Genomic DNA, 19601 nt, shown 5'->3' with positions numbered 1-19601 from the left:
CCGGGGCCCAGCTTCCACCAGGGTGACAGGGACCTGAGTTTGCTGTGTGTGCTCATCTGTGTTAAGGCTGGCCTTCCCTGCTCCCGGGTCTGTGCTCCGAGACCAGCAGCAGGAGCAGTCCGGCAACGTGAGCCACAGCGGAACCAAACTGCTCTCCAAACCAGGATCCTACGAGCCCTCCTGGCTGCTTCTGCCTCCACCACCATCACCGGTCACCCACCGCCTAACCACCGCGAGGGCTTCAGGGAGCCTCCAGGCACTTCCCAGGAGACAACAGGGCTGGGAGAGAACCCGGGGCTCCCATTTCTCCTCCAGAGCTCTGCACTTGACCGCACTGGCTCTGGGGCCTTCCGGCGGGGAGCCACCCAGGTGCTATCCATCCAGCCGCGGCCGGCCCAGGGAAGCAGGGCCCCCCAGACTGGGACACCAAAAGCACGCACGACAAATGGAGCAGACCCAGGGCTAAATAGGTGGCTACGGTGGGGTGCTGATTCCCCTTTACTGGGCGTAAGGAATATACTATGAATTAGCTGGCCAGCCATCGTTTAATTCCGCCTCGTAACAAACTTCAGTTTTGCCGGTTCCCTTAGAGAACAGGAACGTCCCCATATCCCAACCCCAGCTGGCCTTAGTCAGGACGCCCCCCCGAAGGGCACCGGACACCCAAGCCCCACACCTGCCCAGGTCCAGCCAACAGCTGGAGCGATCCCACTGTGCTGCCACGGCCTCTCCCCAGACCCTCTGCCCCATCTCTCTGGATCGGGTCTCTCAGAGCACTCAGCACCCCTGATGTTACAGGGGACACCACACAGGGTCTGTGCCCTTCTCCCTGCTGGGACGCAGCATGCCCCTCCCCAGGCCCGGGAACAAGGCAGGTTGTGGGACAGCCCCGGCCGGTCTGGCGCGGGCCAGGCACGGCAGACAAGCTGAGGCCCATGCGCTGTGTGAACCCAAGGCCTCGGGCTTTAGAAACTCCTCCCCGTCAGCTTTTCCCGCAGCTTGAGCCAAGAGCCCAAATGAGCCGGAGACTGATGTCTGCTCCTGAAATAGCCCACTTAAAGGGAGACGGCAGTGAACAGCCCGTTAACCAAAAAAGTGAGGGCTAAAAATAGCCCGCTCCACGGGGAGGTGAGGCCTGAGTGCAAGAAGGACCGGGTCTGGGGAAACTTCACAGGGAGGGTTCAGACACCCGAAGGCTTCCTGCGGCCGCCTAACCCAGCCACCACCTACTGCGCGGGGGCTCCCGGCCCCTCCCCAACCCCCCAGAGGAGTCGCGGCACAGGCCATCCCCCATCCCCTGATGTGGAAGGCCCTCGGGGTCCGGTCTAATCCTGTCCGCCCATCAGTCACGGCGAACACTCACTGGAGCTCTGGCGGGGACCCTGTCAGTGGATCCTCCCCAGAACGCCCCACTGTCATTATCTCCCCATCATCACCTGACCCCCCCCCCATCACCCCCTCTCGACACTGAGAACACGGAGTCGTTGAAGCCATTAGGTAATAAGTAATGTACCTGAGCCCACGTCACTGATAGGGTCAGAGCACCATGGGGCGCCCTGGCCTGACTCCAGCTGGTCAGCTCAGATGTCCCCTCTGGGAGCCCTCCCTGGCTCCGCTGGCCTCAGCTGTCCCCTGAACATACGACTGCTACTGACACTCACAGCGACGTGCCCCAGGCCCACCTGCCTTGTTCCCTGTCATGAGCTCGTGGAGGGAGGAACAGGCTCCAACGCTGGTGCCCTCCCCCTCCCCGAGCCCAGCCTCCACAGCCAGTGCTCTGAGAAGGGGTTTCTGCCTGGACCTGAAACATGGCCTCGCCTTGCTTCGGTCTGTGTCACCTCCGCACCCGGCTCCCCCCCTCCCGCTCTGAAGTCTTCCACATCCTTCGCCAAGTTCCTCGCCAGCCTCAGCCTGGCTGAGAAGCACCAAAGTGACCCCTACCCTCTGCCTGCCTCTCCCGCCACCCTGGACAGACTGGTTCAGCTACCGCGGACTCCGGAGAAAGAGGACTAGAGGAGGCGACGGCAAGCTTCTCCGTGTGAGCCTGGCTGGGCCAGTCACCCTGCTGTCGGCCACAGCTTGTGCGGGAAGCCAGGAAGGAAACGGGGGAGGGGACGTGCCCTGCTGCCCCCCAGCACACCCGTCGCGAACGCACCCACAGCTCTCTGAAAAGCAAGACCAACGCACATGAGGGCAGAAAGGCTAGGCCTGACCAGGCAGGGCATTCTGTGGGCCCAGCCCAGGCCCCCGATACACTTCGAAGGAGCCATATGGCTGCTTCGTGCCCTGTTGTGAGTCAGGAAACAGGAGAACCACCACCAGAAAATCCTGCATATCAGAGCTCCAATTTTACTTCACGGTCTGGAAAGGCAGCAGTTCTAATAATAGCGAAGACAGATTTGTAGCTCACGTCCCCTCCCGCTGTGTAGAGGGACGTGGGACGCCCCCGCCTGGAGCCGCCTGTGGAGGGGGAGACGCCACGGGCGGCAGGGGAGAGCCGCTCCCAGAGCAGCCGACCGCACTGCACCCGCACCTGGGAGGAGAGGAGACCAGGTGTCCCCCCGCCGCAGGGGCTCCCTCCGCTCTCACACACTCGGGCGGGAAGTTTCCACCTCCAGGTCGGCCGGCCGCAGCCTGCGGAAGCAGGCCCGGGGCACAGGAGTGCCGATTCGGCAATCATTGAGTTAGACAAACTACCCTAGCGACCACAACACCTGGAAGTGGGTCAGGATGTGGACGCAGTCTTCCGAAGGGCCTGCTCCAGAAGGGGCGTCCACGGTCGGCCCAGGGCGGCCAACCTGCTCACCGGACGGAGGAGGAAGCGCGGGGCCAGAGACTCGCAGAGCACCCCAGCGGGCAGGTGCACGGGTGCGGCAGGCCAGCGGACGATGCTCAGCTGGGCCGGTTCTCACCCGTCCAGACGCATCCATTGCGGGGACGCACTTGGCGGGGAAGACATGCCTGCGGTAGACGAGGAGTGAGCAAGGGCCCACCCGCCCCTTCTTTCTTAGCTCCTCAAAGGGAACCTCTACCTTTACCCACAGAACGCCAGGGCCAGGGGCGGAGACAGCGATGCCCAAAGCCTCTGTCCTACACCTGGCCTCCTATGGTCCTGGGGGTCCGGGGGGGCCCATGGCCTCTGAATATGGGTGGGCCCGGGCCTATTCAGGTGAAGGTTCCCCCACCCTGTGTTTCTACAGCTTCCTGGGCTCACTGCGGTTTTAGGTGAAGGAACACTAACGCTGAACCCAGAGTCTGAGGGCTCAGCAGAGGGTGGCTGACGCTGATCCAGGACTCAGGCCTGGAGGAACCAGGAGTCTATACTCCCTCTGTACGACATGAGCGGCTGGTTTAAACCAATAAACGCGAGAACAAAAAAGGAAAGCAATTTGATTCCCCTCCTCAGGCCAGCAGGACGGGCAGGTGGTCTGACCTGAGTATGGTCGCTCTGGTTTGTCTCAGAAACCCCTGCACTTCCCCTCGGGTATGAGCACCGTCGGCTTCTTATTTCAGTGCGTGCTGACACTGAGAGCACAACTTCCTCTTTCTCAGGGCAACTGGAACTCAGCTCCTCTGTGCTCCCGACGTGCCCACCCCTTATCCCATGGCCTTAAACGTGCTCGAGAGGAAGACGGCAAGAAGCTGGAGCCTGGACGGGCGGACAGCCAGCCATCCACTCCAGCTTTACTCCGGGGTTTTGAGGCTCCAGGGCAGACACACGTGCACAAGTCAGACTCATCTACAAAGCTGTCAACACTTTACAAGGCATTTTGGGTGGGTGCCCAGGGGGCAAGTGCTCTCCCCATCCTTTACTCTCTAGGCCAACTGAGCCTGTTAGAATCTTCTCCAACGGAAGCCCAAGGAACTCCTCGTGGACACGGAGACATTCACCAGCAGCTCACGTGCGCCCACAGCTCGGCGGGGCCGGCGGAGGAGGGCCATCACCATCCGTCTCCTGAAGAGACCCAGAACACCAATCGCCCACCCGAGGGTCGCAGAGCCAGCCAGCTGCCGCGCTGGTCTGCCACCCAGTGCCCCCCATTCCCGGCCCACAGCCCTTCGGACCTCTCCCAGGTCCTTACGCAGGACCCGCGGGTGACAGGTTCCACAGGCAGACTGTGGGGACGAGCTGTGTGCCCTTTCTGGGCACAGGTGCCAGCCGGGCAAACGTCCGCACCTGACCCCCAACCTGGGCCAGGGTTTTGGGGCGAGGGCTGTGTTCTCAGATTAGAAAGGAAAACGGAATGAGGAAGGGCCTTCCGGCCGAGGCCCCAAGTGAGCACGTGGAGAAGGCTGGCAGTGGGGTGAAGTCACAGGCTCAAGCTGACTGGACTCAAAACCTGGCTCCGCTTACTTGCCACTGAGCTGCTCCCTGCCGGGTTTTCTCTCCATCTGCGAAGAGAAAACCATCCCTCCCGGGGCGGGGAAGGGAGCCCCACCAGCTCAGAGCCCAGATCACAGCCAAGTGAAATCAAACAGCGGGGGAAGCGGAGAGGGGTACCTGGGGGCAGGGACAGCTTCACTGAGACCAGCTAGGACGACCTCCTGTTGCCACAGAAACCTCCTGTCTCCGTCCTCCTTCCTCTCCTGGGTGCGAGGCAGGATGCTCAGTTATCTGACTCCATCTGACTCAGCACCCACTGCTCACCCCGTATCCCATGGTACGTCTGCCTGCACGTAGGAAGCACGGACCTCGAGCCACAGCCTTCAATAAAGCCGCCACCACCTACAAGCCAGGCAGCAGCCACAGGAGACAGCCACACGGACTGCTGCAAAGGGACCTCTGAGCTGCACGCTCTGCAGGGCACAGAAAGCCTTGCTGTGCTTCCCACACAGCCTGCCAGGCCCTGCTCAAGGGCCCCGGGGATGGATGGAAGCCTGTTTCACTACCAGCAGGAACCCCAGCAGAGCCCTTCAGTGTCCGACAGCAAATTCCGCCCACTGCCTCAGTGCTGCCCTGTGGGGGACCTGCTGAGGAAGTGTCATCATCCTTTCTAGCCACACCCTGCCCGCTATCTATGAATCACTGCGGTTAGTCACCGGGGTTAAGAGCAGGCCCCAGTGAGTCTCTTTAAGGGCATTCTCTCATTTAATCCTCCATGAGGTAGGGCAAGGAACCGCTCTGGACCCGCGGGCAGGTGTGCAGTAAAGTTCATGGTTAAAATGCTCTGGTATCAATGCCTCCATACCCACCTTGCAGACGGGAAAAGGGAGGCTTAGGTTTAGACCCTCGTCGCAGTCAGGGAGCACGTGCAGGGCTAGGACATGCTCCGCTAAGGCATTTAGAGCATGAGTCTTTGAGAGTTGAAGCATCTAACTCTCTTCATCACATGTCACGTTCCAGCTGGGACCCTGCCCTCATCACCTCACCAGACAAGACAAATCCAGGTATCCCCGGAAGCTCGCCACCTCTATCGCTTGAGGGCTCAGCAGGTCTCAAGCTGGCACCACCAGAGCCAGGCCTGGGCCACCCCTTTCTGACAAGGCTCCTCCAGCCAGAACGCTCACCTGGCCACACGGCATCAGAGATGCACCCTCCCTGCAACCCCAGAAACATACACCTCCTCCGGGGCGAGCGCCTCCCTGCTGGAAGCATCCAGGCGGGCCTGAGTGCAGGACTAGGCGGGCCGGGGGCTCGAGTGCTGCCCCACGCGCTTCATGTGTGAAGTTCCCCTGTAAACTCCACTTCCGTCCACGCGTCAACACGTCACGGCGTTAATGGCACGTGCCTGCGACCTGGCTGCCATAGCTGCAGGTCTAGACTGCTGGTTTCGCGTGGAAGCCACCCCCAGGGGAAAGTCCACTTACGCCGATTGTGAACTTGAACTTGAACGGTGGCCCCTCAAAGAACGCGGCACAGTTATCGTCACTGCCCGTTGCCAGCCGGTACGGTCTGCTCTGCTTGATGTCCACGCTGTTGATGACTTTGTTGTGTCCCGTGATCTCGCCCACGGAAGAGCCACTGTCCCACAGGAAGACGGCTCCAAACCTTGACCCAATGAGAGGAGTCACAGGAAAAAGTCAACCCTGGGGACAGTCAATGAGATGTGGGCAGCTGAGTGGCCAGTGCTCGGGGTGGGGGTGGGCAGTGCTCGTGGCCACACTTCACGCACGCTCGTTAAAGGAGTCAACGCTGAAGGCCTCCCATGGTTTCAGCTCTGCACAGTATTTGCTGGAGAATCCGAGAGCAAGTGCCTTCGGGAAGGGACTGGAATCCCTATCCGGTCTATATGGTTGAGGCCGACAGGCCTCCCATGTGGAATGTGCCTTAGAAACACCTGCCAGGGGAGTAGCCCTATGGCTTACCAGTTTCCTAACAGTTTTACTGGGCGGGACCAAGATATTTAGCAGCCGCCACCCCTGCTGGAAAGGCGAGGATGTCCTGCGCTCAGCTGGCATCTGATAAAAACGTACCGCGGGGGTTACTACGTGTGACTGAATGAAAATGGAATTGCTGAGACCAACAGGATGACTGGAAAAGCTATGGCAGAATTAATACCTGTCAGAACACGCAGTAAAAATAGCCTCTGAGTGGGGAGATGTGTGCCTGCCAAATTCCAAGTGCTTGACGGCGGCCGTGGTGCCCTGGGGGGAACCCTGACCTCGCTCGGAGTCGGAAACCTGAGTCGCGGTACTGACCCCACCGGTCACTAGAGCCGTGAGCGCGGCAGCCACTGCGGGCCACCTGCCCCCTCTTCCTTCGTTAAGTGACCATCTCAGGTGGGGTGCACAGCTCCCTGCAGCCAGGTGTGGCCGTGGCATGCTGGGAGGGACCCCAGTAACGCTCCTGAGAGCTGTAACTCTTTCACCTTCTCGTTTCCTGCAGCCTGGACTGTGGGCATGACGGCTGGAGCTCCAAGAGGTGAGGGGCCACGGATGTCAGAGACAGAGGGAAGGTACCAGGGCCCCGGGGGGACTCCACACGAGTCCAAGCTGGCACAGGTGTCACTGCTCCCCTCCCACCGGGGGCACCCGGAAAGAAAGCAAAGCCAAGGGACACGGGCAGGGAGGGCCGAGGCCAGAGACTCACTTCTCCCTTCCTTCCCCGACCACTGCGATCCTCTTACTGTCTTCCGTCCAAGCAATGTCCTTGATCTTTCCAGCGAAAGGCTGATACTCATACTTTAAGAGGTGCTCCTTCTGCGTGGTATCCCAGATCCTCAGCTTCCCAGATACATCTGTGGACACAAGGGGGTAGCGAGAGCCAAGTTTACCCCCTGGGGCAGGGCCGTGTGGGCACAAGGCACGCCCGGACAGCACCGCCCAGGGTTCCCAGGCTCGCTGGCATTGCCCGAGGCTGCTGCTGGGAGGAGGGACGTGTCTCAGGTAAGCAAAACCCGCCACCGGTCAACCAGAGCCCGTGGCCTCTGTGAGGGCCACTACCGGGTCTCTGGGGGGTGCCAGCAGTCACCTGGATGACGCACCCTGGGTGTGGATCAGAACGCCCAGAGACACGCGGAGGCGCACTTCCGAGGCATCAGGAAGCGGTCTGGTTCTGGGACTGTGGTTTCCTCGTAGGGGGATCCAAGCGGCGCATGGGTCTCAGGCAGCTTTCTTAACGCTTGGGACCGAAGTTCTTCATTTCCAAAGTGTGACAGTACTAGTGACAGCCACCTCTCCCGTGCAGTGGCCGTGCTCACACAGACAAGGAGCGCAGCTGTGTGCAGCTAATGCATGTCGTGATGCGCACGGTGGCCCCCACCGGGGCTCCCCTCCACCCCACCCGTGCCGCCCTCTGGCATCTAAGGCACACCCCACAGCCCAGACGACTTGGGTGCTGCAGGATCCCCATGTGAGTCCAACGAGGGTCCTGGAAGGGGAAGCGGCACATCCTTCCCTTCCCCGCCAGGGTCCCGTCACCAAGTTAGTCATCGCTTCACAGCGAACTAAGGCTCCGCAGGAGGCTGCCGGAGAGCCTGACCCATGAACAAACCCCGGGGGCCCACAGTCCTGTGCGGCAGACAGGGAGAAGCTGACTTCCACATGGAGAGCACCACGTGGGGGTCCTGGGGACCTGGTGCTCTCTGGGCGAGGTCTGGGAAGGCTGCCTGGCCGAGGTGAGCTGCAAAGGGGACCTGCAGCCAGGGGCGTCCCTAACAAGGCAGCCAGCAGGAAAGGAAAGGAAAAAGCAGAGGCTATGCGTGCACGACGGACACTCACGCTCACACGTGCGCACACACTCATGCACACACCAGGCTGTGGTCGGCTGTGCCCAGGCCGGTCCAGGGGGCTCTACGGAGTCACGTAGAATCAGCATCTACACTTGAGTGTAGCAGAGGCTGACAGTGTCCCACCCGCTCGACCAGGACGGACCCAGCCTTCCCGCCTCCCTGGGCTCTGCTTCCTGGGCGGCTCAGGCTCTTTCCCAGGCCCGGCACCAGCTGCTCACCCCACGCCTCCCTCACCAGACCACCAGCCGCCTCCCACGGGCCCTGCTCGTCCGGTATAACTGACGACGTGACGTTACTTTCAGGGGTACAACTCAGGGATGTGACAAGTTTGCACATTACGCCATGCTCACAAGTAGCTACCTTCTGTCCCCACACGTCGTCATCGCAGGGTCACCGACTGTATTCCCCGAGCTGTGCCTTTCGTTCCCGTGACTTCCTTACTCCACACCTGGAAGCCCGTATGACCAACCCTCTCCCCTCCACCCATTTTCCCACCCGCACCCCCTCCCCTCTAGCCACCACCAGCACGTTCTCCGTATTTATAGGTCTGATTCTGCTTTTTGTTAATTCATCCTTTTTTTAAGATTCCACTCCTAAGAGGAATCACATGGTATTTCTCCTTCTCAGTCTGCTTTGCTTAGCAGAATACCTTCTAGGTCCTCCCGTGGTATCTCAAGTGGCGTGGTCTCATCCTTTTTATGACTGCGTCGTGTTCCGCTGTGTGTGTGTGTATACATACATATGTGCATATGTATATACATGTATACGTATATATATACATACACATACATATACACGCCACGTTGTCTGTATCCGTTCATCTACTGAGAGACCCTTAGCTTGCTTCCATACATTTAATCCTTTCTGGAAGCAGCTGGGACTAGAAAAGAAGACAGTGGGACTTGAAGGCCAGGTGCTCAGGCCCAACTGGGGCAGGCAGCACCCTGTGCAGTCACGAGATACTGATCAAGGGCCCACGAGCCCCAAGCCCATGCTAAGTGCTGAGGGCACAGCAAAGACACCTTCCCTGGGATACAGGACACCTGCAGGAGGCCACAGACGATGGGGAAAGAGTGCCTGCTGTCTGCCACTTGGAAGGCGTCTCCCCCTCCAGGCAGTAAGAGGGGGGAACTGAGGGGGGCAGTCTGGGTGAGCCTGCCCCCTCTCTCCAGCAGCTTAGTAACATGGTGGGGGGGGGGGGCGATGACAGGGAGCAGGGAGTGTGAGGGCCCTTCAGTGCCTTTCATCAAGGCCTCTCCTCTATGTTCCTCACTTGAGCAACTCTCCTCTCCTCTCCTCTAGGCATGGGGCCCTCTCCTGGATGCCCGCCACTCTGCAGCCTGGGATTCACAGCCCGGGGGGTGCCCCAGGGACTGAGCGTGGGGCACAGACCGCCAGCATCAAAATTACACAAGGAAGACACTGCTGGAGGGGACTGGGCCTGCCCTGGAAATGGCTCTGCACTGAGAACATGGCACCGTGGGCTACATCAACCCCGGGGCAGAGACTGACTGTGTTTTGTGGGGCTGGGGGTCCAGCCCCTGCCATGGGCTCCTTACTCAGGCCTTCTGGAAGGCTTGATCATTGAGCAGACACAGACCATTCAGACTTACAGGAATCTAAAGGTCCCGCAGAAAGCTAGAACCCCATCTGGGAGCGAGCTGCAGGCCTCCTGGGGTACTAGGCCCCTCCCCTGCAGAACCTGGGCACCCCAGGTTCCAGGTAACCCAGTTAACCAGAGCACGCACTTTCCCAGCCTCCCTCCTGCACACTCCAAACCCTACTACACGACCACACTATTTTTAGCCCAGGACCTAATCTCTGCAGTGGAGGCTTCCTTGTGTGCACTCGATTAAAAGGAGCAGCAGGCTAGAAACGAAAACGTGATCTCCGCCCAGGAACACCTGATCTGCACACGGCCCAAACCTCCCTCAGTTCCTCTGCCAAGTCAGGGCACTTTTCCGAGAAAGTCAAGATCAAACCGATCCTTTACTTCTGTGGACTGTCCTTTGCCACGGTCTCTGGGCCAGCCTCCCTCACCAATTCAGCGCTGGGGTCTGAAGCGCCCAGATTTCCAGCGGGTGCAGCACCCCGCCCGGGGCTCCCAAGTGATTCAGCGGCTAGACCTGTGGCTCCCGGCACCAGGGCCACATCCTGGGGCTTTCAAGGAAAAGGTATTTTGCTGGCAAGCAGGAACAGGGGGCAGAACTGCAGGGCGAAAATAAATCAAGGAATATAAATCAAAGGTTTACGAGGGGTGCCTGGATGGCTCAGGTCACGGTCTCTCGGTCCATGAGTTTGAGCCCCGTGTCGGGCTCTGTGCTGACAGCTCAGAGCCTGGAGCCCGCTTCAGGTTCTGTGTCTCCCTCTCTCTCTGCCCCTCCCCCACTCACGCTCTGTCTCTCGCTCTCTCAAAAATAGATAAACGTTAAAAAAAATAAATAAGTAAATAAAAATAAAAACAAATAAATGAAAGGTTTACGGATAGCCTTGGAGTAGATCTAAACACAAGCGTCATTAAGTGCCCACTATGGGCCAGACTCCTGGCGGAGCCCTTCACACACAACCCTGACTGCCGGCATTTGTCATCAGCCAGCACACCTGTTGCCCTGGCATGTCCTACTTTTAGTGGCAGACACTTGGGTCACCTGCTGTCAGGTGGCCACCAGGGCAAGACCATCGTAGGCCTCTCACACCCATTGCTACTCTGGAGCCTCTGTCCAGTTTCTGGGAGAGAACTTCAAGGCCCAGGAAGGTAAGTTACTCAAGGAAGCCTGCGCAGTCAGTAAGGGGCACACCCTCCAGGGACAGGGAGCGACCCAGTGCAGACCAAACGGCTCCCGGAGTGTATGAACTCCAGCCTCCTCTCCTGGCTGGTTAGTTCTTCCAGCCATTCCTTCATCTGTTGTTCTCTGGGGAGGCTGACAAGGCCCAGGCCCGCATCAGCTCACTTGCCTGGCTCTCCCTGGGGCTGGAGACAGGGCTGGGCACAGGCAAGGCAGCCATAAGCATCTTGTAGAGCACAGGAACGAATGAGTGAGTGAATGAATGCGAGACACGGGTAAGCCACGCTAACTTCTGTGCCTCCCCTTCTCATCAAAGATCTACCCCAAAGACCCGGGGTAAACAAAGCATCCTACGTGGCAAAGATCTTTCTGTCCCTCCGCTTAGCCAGCCTCCCACAGAGCCACACAAAAGCCTGGCTAGAGAGAGCAAAGGCACGGACCAGAGCGCTTGCCCGAGGCCAGCATTGAGAGGGACTGGGAAAGGAGCAGCTCATGAATAAAGGTGACGCGAGACAAAGCTGCAATTCAGAAAGCACACACACACACACAAAATGAGCTCCAAAACATCATGATACAGCTGCCCACAAAGGCCTCTGGCCAGCCTCAAGTGAGCATTTCTGCTGACCTCGGAGCCGGAACCAGCTGGAACACTGCCAACTACAAAGTCCTGCCATGGGGCTTTTTAGAGGCTTCTACATCCCTTGTCAGCCCCAAGTGGAACTAATCACACTGGTTCCACCTGCTGCCCCCCCTTCCCCCCCCACCTCCCACCACCCTACCCTCCCAAGCCCGAAGCCCAGTTTGACCTGGGGGCCTCCCGGACCCCACCACATGCATCCGTGAGCCACGCACGCACACACACAGGTACCTCCAGAGGCGATGTAGAACCCGCTGGGCGCGTACTTGGCCACCACCACCTGATGGGCATGCTCCGTGTAGATGTCAGCAACGGCTGGGTTCTGCAAGGAGGAGACAGAAGGAACACAAGGAATGCTTCTCACTCTCCCGGCTAGTGGATGTTGGGGCGTGGGGACTGGGATAACACACACACAAGCACCCAAGTCAAAACCTCCATAAAGAGAAATCTCAGCAGCACCTCTACCCGCCCGCACATCTTCGGGCGACAGAAATCCAGGTAGTTTCGTCTCTTTCTCTTTAGCCTGCAGCCGTAGAACTTGAGAGGATGGTCTGTCTTTTGCTTTTCCACACTTGCCATAGTACCACTACGTACTTGTGAAACACACACACGAGACAGAAGTTGCACGGAAAGTCGACTGTCCTACTTCCCTTGGCGGGAGGGTGCCATCGGCAGCTGCGTTCTTGAGGCACCTGTGGTCCCCCTGTTCACAAGCATCTCTACCCCGGCTGCCACTGGACGGCCTGTCACGGGGCCCTGCTTCGAGCTCCAGGAGCACAGTGGGGCGTGCGGGTGGGAGCCTCTCTTTGTTACAACCTTTGCCGGGAAACGTGGGCTTCCCGCTCGCTTCACAGCACAGATGGAGGGTTGGCTGGACTGGCACCAAGAACGGGGCCGGCATCTGGGAGCAGGAGTACCTCTACTACTCAGCAACAAGGTTTTAACGTAGAACTTACTAAAAGTAGAGCACGGCGTCCCCCACTCGCACACACAGCCGAGAGGCCTCAGTGAACCCGACAAACGCATACGGAGATGCTCTCAACTCGTTTCAGCAGCCGGGCTTTCTTTCGGGGGGAATAAAGACGCGGTCATCTACTCCTGATTCCCGCCGTCCACTTTCTCTAAACCGAGGGCTCTTGAAAGAGGCAGCTTCCCACAGGCTGGAGACTGAGGCCATGGCAGGTCCCAGTGTGGGATGCCCAGCGTTCCAGAGGCGGCTGCTGCAGGTACACCTAACCTGATCCCCAACCGCCCCCACCTCTCCCCGACCTGACCACAAGATCAGAGGCCGGCACTCTTCTCCGCCCTCTGGCTATGGGATCCCCATCCCTCAAGACTGAGTCCGGACGGGTGCACCCTGAATTCTAGCCCCGCCCACCGCCAGCCGCCTTCTGGCTCTCCTCTTAGTCCCGTGTCTCTGCAAACATTGTTCCCCTGGCCAGGAGCAGCCCTCCTGCCTGCTGACACCTACTTATGAGGCCTAACCAAAGACCTGTCTCCTGCATGAAACCTCCCGGGACGGCCTCCTCTCTCTTCGGTGCCTCCAACGCTTGCGCTGTGCCGCTCTCTTTTCCAAAAGACGTACATTAAGTACCTGTTTCCACTGACTGAAAGAAATCTGAACAGCATTTTTCACTTTCATGACGAAAGGTAAAAGGCCAAGATAGCATTCGGCATCGGTGCCACAGCGAGATGAGCCGGTATGGGGCGGTTGTGCCCCCCCCCCCGGAGCAGCGAGCGGCGCCCCCCAGCTCCTTCCCTGGGAACCACACTCATCACCTCAGCGTCAAGCTGCCAGAGCTCCGAGCTGTGTCTGAGAGCATCTGCGCTTTATCTCAATTTATTTCGTGCATCTGTTAGCAAGATGTGTCCTAAGGTCCCAGAAAAGCCTGAGAAAGGTGATTTGGGGGTGGGCCTAGGACCACTCAAAAATTTTTTCATTATAAAGTAACGATAACTATTTCTTTGCTTTAGGCCATTTTGGCTCACAAAACGTTTCCTAGAACACCGTGTTTTTGGACTGCGGGGAGAGCTGTAGTCCTGAACCTTCTTGTCATCTCTTCTCATCTGTTTTTCTGCAACCTGCTTCCAGGGCATTTATCTTTTCAGCCATGATGGCAGTTAACGAGTAGCAGGTGCTCAATAAACAGTTTTTTGGAGAAAGAAAAGTGGACGGAGTCCCTTTTACCCCCGAGACTTAACGCTTAGCATTAAGTGACGTAGCAGGCAGTTGATAACACGTTCTTCGCAGATTAATCCATCTGAGAATAATCATTTGCTAGTGAAATTAGAAAGGTACGATGTATTCAAATGGGATGTCATGAATGGCAAACAGGCACAGGAAAAGGTGCTCGATGTCATCAGCCTTTTGGGAAAAGCAAATCAAAACTACAATAAGATACTGCTACATGCCCGCTGGAATCAGCAAGACCAAAAGAACGATATCACCAAATGCTGGCAAGGACAGGGGTGCGGGGCGCTGGGATGTTCACGGGTTGCTGGCAGGAACGCAAGACGACGCGGATGGAAAATAGTCTGGCTAGTTCTGCACGAAGTTAGGCAGAGGCTTCCCACACAAAACCCTGCAATTCCACTCCTAGGTACGTACCCAAGAAATAAAAGCACACGTCCACAAAAAGACACATGCGTGAGGGTTCATAGCTGCTTTATGCATTAATAGCCCCAAACTGGGAACAACCCAAAGGTCCACCAACAGGCGAATGAAGAAACGCCGCGCTGGATCCATACAGTGGATACAACCCTGCGATAAGGGGGAACAAACGACCGACTACCAACTCAGCAACCGCACTCGGCAACTCCAGTGAACCTTACAGGCATTATGCTAAGTGAAAAGGACACAAAAGACCACCCTGGGTTGCGTGGCTCCTTCTCCAGGTTGTTCCAGAGAAGGCAAACTTAAAGGGACAGAAAGCAGATTGGTCCTTGCTGGGTGCTGGGGTGAAGGGAGCCCACTGGCCGCAACGGGTTAGGGGAGCGCTTCTGGAAATGACGGGAGGTCCTGTGTCCAGATTACAGTGGTGGCTACAGGCCGTGCACATTTGTCAAGCTGTGCAGCAGAGGAATCTTCCTGATCGTCCTATATCTAAATTATGCCTCAGTAAAATTAAGATGTCTGGTATCCAACCCACTCCTGGCCCAAATTAGTGCTTCATGTTCTATAACCCAACCATGGGACGCCTGGGTGGTTCAGTCGGTTAAGCGTCCGACTTTGGCTCAGGCCATGATCTCACGGTTCGTGAGTCTGAGCCCCACGTCGGGCTCTGTGCTGACAGCTCAGAGCCTGGAGCCTGCTTTGGACTCTGTGTCTCCCCCTCTCTCTGCCCCTCCCATGCTCATGCCTGTCTGACTCTTGATAATAAATAAACGTTAAAAAGAAAATTTCAAAACCTGACTATGGACAAGACCCCTTGCCCAGAAACTGGCCAAAAGAGGTGCTCAGACAGGCCACCACTACCAAGATCCTTCTCCAGACGTCTGTTTCAAGGCTGACTGAGGGGGCACCACCAGCCCACTTTACAGATGAGAAACCCATCCCAAGGACAACTTGCCAATATGTTGGCACTCAGGCCCACTGGGGGTTCCGAGGACCCAGGGCAGGGACACCAGATGAGTAGGTAGAGGTTCTGGGCAGAAGTTCTGCCCCTAATCGGTCAGGGTTGCCAGTTGCAGGGGCTGTGAAACGCCCGAGGTCATCCCCAGCAGGCTCGGCACCAGAATCCCAGGCTGCATGAGACATGGCTCTTGTCTGCCTTGCAAATGCAACTGAGCCAGCGAGCGAGGGGCCAGATTCTCCAACTGAACACGATGATTTCAGCTGAGTGTGTGCCAACCTCCCCAGCTCTGCTCGGCACACACAGGGAGGCTGGCTACTAGAGGCAGAAATAACGGGTCCCCTGTCCCCACTGTGTCCTGCCAGCTCAGGCTCATTCCAGATCAGCGGAATCTGGAGTCTGTAAGGCCCCAGGACTGGGACCCAACACCCACTCCCCTGCCTCACAGGGGGTGGCAGATCCCCCTCACTTGTCCCTCTCCTGCTGCCTCGGTGAAGAATACACTTGGGTGAGTAGTTTATTTGGAGCAGGGCTAGGGAAGAGAGGAAATGAGGCACGGAAGGGAAAGAAGCCAATTCTGGGTGCACCAAGGAATAACCCTGTGGCGGCAGGAGCTCCGCCTCCCTCGGGGCCTTGGGAGATGCTTCAGGCCAAGCCTTGGGGTCACCCCCCAAAGGGTGCTGAGGCTGGGACGCCCCTCCCCCAGGCCTTCCTGCACTTCTACTGGCAGTGTGGGTGCTTGCCACCAGGGTACAGGAGACCTGAGACACAGACCAGGGCGAGACCCGGGTGCCGAGGGGATGTGGGCTGGCTGGCTGATGGCTGGCTGGCCGCAACTTTCCATCTACTCGCCCCCGACCCCAGGCCTGCTCCTGGCCCTCCACACCCCCGCCAGTCTTCTTCAATAGTTCCCAAACCCACCTCCTCTTTCCGCCCCTGCCAGATTCCGTCCAGGTCCCTCCTGGGGACCACGACAGTACCTTCTGGACTGCTCTCTACCTTCCGTGGACCGCTACACCCCTCATCCCCCGTCTCTAAGTCCCATGTCTGGTTCCCCTGCTTGATATCCTTCCCTCGGGAGCGGCGGAACCCGACCCCACTAACTGCACTCTTTCCGGACCCCCCAGCACACACAGGACCCCCGACTCCAGCCCCACTCAGGCCCTCCCGGGCTGAAGAGCTGCTCCCTGGGCCTTACCTGGCCAGGGCCCCTTCCCTCCCCAGGCCCACGTGGGGACTAGAACAGGAGCCACCCACCCCCAGCTCAGAGTCTGGCAGTGGGCACTCAGCAACATCACTGAGTGACACACAGAGCTCGGGGCTGGTGAGGCCCCGGGGTCAGTCCCGGAATGCAGCCCCCGTGCCTGGGAGGTCAGGGAGCCTCACGGAAGACACGGGCCATGGCCGGCCATCACGCACCTGCAGACCCAAAGGCCTGCGGGGGCAGCAAGGTGAGGGTGTTTGGGCTGCTGACAGAGTGCCAGATTGGGGCCCAGCGGGGCCAGATGAAAGCAGACCTCTCAACCGAACCTCAGGAGGCCCATTCTCCGTGCGGACCAGACACCCCCTGGCCTCCCACCTGTGCCAAGACCCCTCCCCAGGGCCAGACCTTCTGCCAGGAGACTAACCCCCATATCTTCCCAGGCCCCGCCCCATCCGGGAGATTCGCTATACCAACAAAAGGGGGGGGGGTTCCTGAAAGTCACTTTGTTTGGGCAGCATATGGGCCACCGGCTTCCCCAAAGCTCCTTCACGTCCCCATGTCTGCTCAGGCTCTATCTAGTGCCAAGGAGGGGTCAGAGGCCATCACACCATGTATAGTGGGGTTGGTGACTGGCCCAGGTCACAGGGAGTGGCAGCTTTCACCTCAGCTCCTGAGCCACAGTGAGCGTGGCGGACGCATCAGGAGGTTGGAAAGGCCTCCCCAGCCCACAAGGGCTGAAGCTGTCGGACAGGGCTCTGCGAGAGGGGCCTCCAGGCTCTCCTGCAGCAGCCGATGTCCCCTGGAGCCTCCAGAGAAAGCCCTAGGCTCCTCCAAACTTGGACCAGGCAAAGTGAGCGTGACCTTCCAGGAGGATTGCATTTCAGAGCTTTCTAAATTCTTCTAGTTCCTAAAAGCAGTAACCGGTAGCTGGACCCGTGTATCAGACATGATCTGCAAGAGCCTCTGTTCACTGATGACCAAGGACAAACTCAAATTACTGCACGGTAACCCGGCTCCGAAGCAGCTACAAGACATTTGTACTTCCCGACTGGCAAGGCTGAACCCAGCAGCCGAGCCCCTCCACACAGGCTCGAAAGACACACAGAACACGGACGGATGGCTCATTTACTCCTTCCAAGAATCTCGGCTGGCCCTGGGGATCCAATGGTGAGCGAATGCTTTGCAGAAATAAAACCTGCCACCCAAGCTGCACCCAACGAGCACCGCCCTGCTTGACCTTGGAGGCTCCCTCTCGCCTGCAGGAAACGCACCCTCCCCCAGCAATCCAAGGTCCACTTTCCATGATGCCCTGCTCCTTCCTCCATGAAATCGCTGTGACTTTCTTCCCTTTATCTGTCTCGGCCTGGAACGCCTTCGCTCCTTCCTGATCCTTGATGATGTCTCCTGTTACCTTCTAACACCCAGGTGAAAGCCACCTCCGAGAATCCTTCCCCGATGCTCACAACTGGAGACAGTCTCCCCCAACCCCCAATGCCTATTCCCATCCAACCTCCCACCCCACCACCCTTACTACTCTCCGCCATGTACCACGGGCCATTCTGACATCCGCAAGGCTTCACGCTAAGCAGACTCCACAGAGGGCAGGGCCTGTATCTGATCCAACATGGCAGCCTCCAAATGCCCCAGGAGACCAGGGTTCGCTGGACCCTGAGGGCCGTTTGCGAAATCGCTGTGTATGGAGGGTTCACTCTTGGCCAGTGGACCCTTCTGCCGAGTCCTCTGAAACCTCACAGGAAGGTAACCTCCCAACCCACTTCACAGGCCAAGAGACGTGGGCCCAGAACGAATGACGTGCCTAAGGCTAACCGCTGGTAAGCGGTGGAGGTGGGGACCTGAAGTCAGGTAAGAGCCTTCATTCCTGAGTTTTGGCCTCTCATTTATGGTTGGAACCATCGTTAGCCTGATTCTTTTAACTCAGAGTAGCACTTCTGTCTAGCCCACAGGTTTCTGAACGGTGTGGGGCCAGGTCATTCAGTGGTCCTACAGGGCCCACCCCTCCCGGAGTGACTTTCCCTCCTGCCTCCCAGCTCAACCCCTTCCCAATGGAGCAAACCAAGCCTTAGAGCAGGGACCCCAGCACAGACAAGGCCACCACCACCTCCCTTCCTGTCCCTCCTCTCCCTCTGCCTGCGCAGGGCCTCACTGAGCAGTCATGAAGGGACCCCTGGGGCTTCAGTCTGGCACCTCTAGAAAGAGACAGCACTGAGCCACCAGGGCGGATGTGAAGAAGGCGGCACCGCGTACCGTCACAGCCCAGGCAACCCTCCGGGAATACTTGTGAAAGGACTCTGTGACATCCCACAGTGACCCTGTTACCCGTTCTCCCTGTTCTTACAGATAAGAAAACCAAACTGGATGAAGTACGTACGTGAAGTGCTCGGCCACTGCCCAGCATACCAAGTGCTCAACAAAGATGAGCTCCTTTACCAGAGGCGGTGCTCAGGGCAGCGCGCTGGACCAGCAGAAGCCTGCGGTCCCCGCAGAGAAGGGCTGAACACGGGCGGGGCTGGGGCTGGGGCTGGGGATGCCCAGGCTGGGATGGCCTGCGGTGGAGAAACTGCCATTTTCTGGGTAAGGTTCCAGGGAGCAGAGATAAAACTGGTGGGTGGAAGCTACTAGCAAGCTGAGCGGAGCCTGGGATCCAGGTCTTTCTAGGGGGTCCACCACCACCAAAGCCGGGCAGGTTCTACCGAGACTCTGGAAGAGAAGCAAAGAAGCAAAAAAGGGCCCTTTCCAGTGCACAGCCTACACGTCATCTGCAACAAGGCCCCGTGGGGGATGACGGCTGGGTGCGGCACAGGGATCCAAACGGGCACCTCCAACCGTTCTGGGGCACGGCCGACTTCCACAACCCAACGGGAACCAGGACCACCTCTCCGCTGGCCTCAGACATGAGGCGGCAACCTTGACTTAAGCTCCAAGGCTCTGAGAGCCCGCTCTACACCCCCACAGACAGGGTTAAGGAATGTACTGAAGCCACCGCCCAGAGCCCGTGTCAAACTTCCTCCAACCTCTGTGCACATTAAGTTCCCAGTCTAGATTCTCCCCCATCTCTGCTAGGTCTCTGTCTTGCTCCTCTTCCCAGAGAACTCTTACTCATCCTCCAAAACGCAACTCAGAGGTATCCCTTCTCCAGGAAACTTCCTTGTTGCTCTGTGGTGCAACTGGTTCTTCCCTCTTGTTTCCAAATCATTCAGGACATTCTTTTTC

The 19601-nt window shown here is 58.3% G+C and overlaps 1 protein-coding gene across 1 annotated transcript in view; it reads right to left on the bottom strand.

Moving 5' to 3' along the window:
* Positions 1-19601, bottom strand: part of WDR1 (WD repeat domain 1) — a 44750-nt gene that overhangs the window by 19303 nt on the left and 5846 nt on the right. The window contains exons 3-5 of the mRNA XM_043572966.1: positions 11826-11916; positions 7031-7178; positions 5809-5989 (exon numbers count right to left, since the gene is read on the bottom strand). Of these exons, the coding sequence (XP_043428901.1) occupies positions 5809-5989; positions 7031-7178; positions 11826-11916 (420 nt within the window). The remainder of the gene's footprint in view (positions 1-5808; positions 5990-7030; positions 7179-11825; positions 11917-19601) is intronic.

Source organism: Prionailurus bengalensis, chromosome B1 (assembly GCF_016509475.1).
Source record: "Prionailurus bengalensis isolate Pbe53 chromosome B1, Fcat_Pben_1.1_paternal_pri, whole genome shotgun sequence".
Lineage (NCBI taxonomy): Eukaryota > Metazoa > Chordata > Mammalia > Carnivora > Felidae > Prionailurus > Prionailurus bengalensis.
Note: the sequence above shows the minus strand (reverse complement) of the source record. Positions and strands in the feature narration are given on the sequence as shown.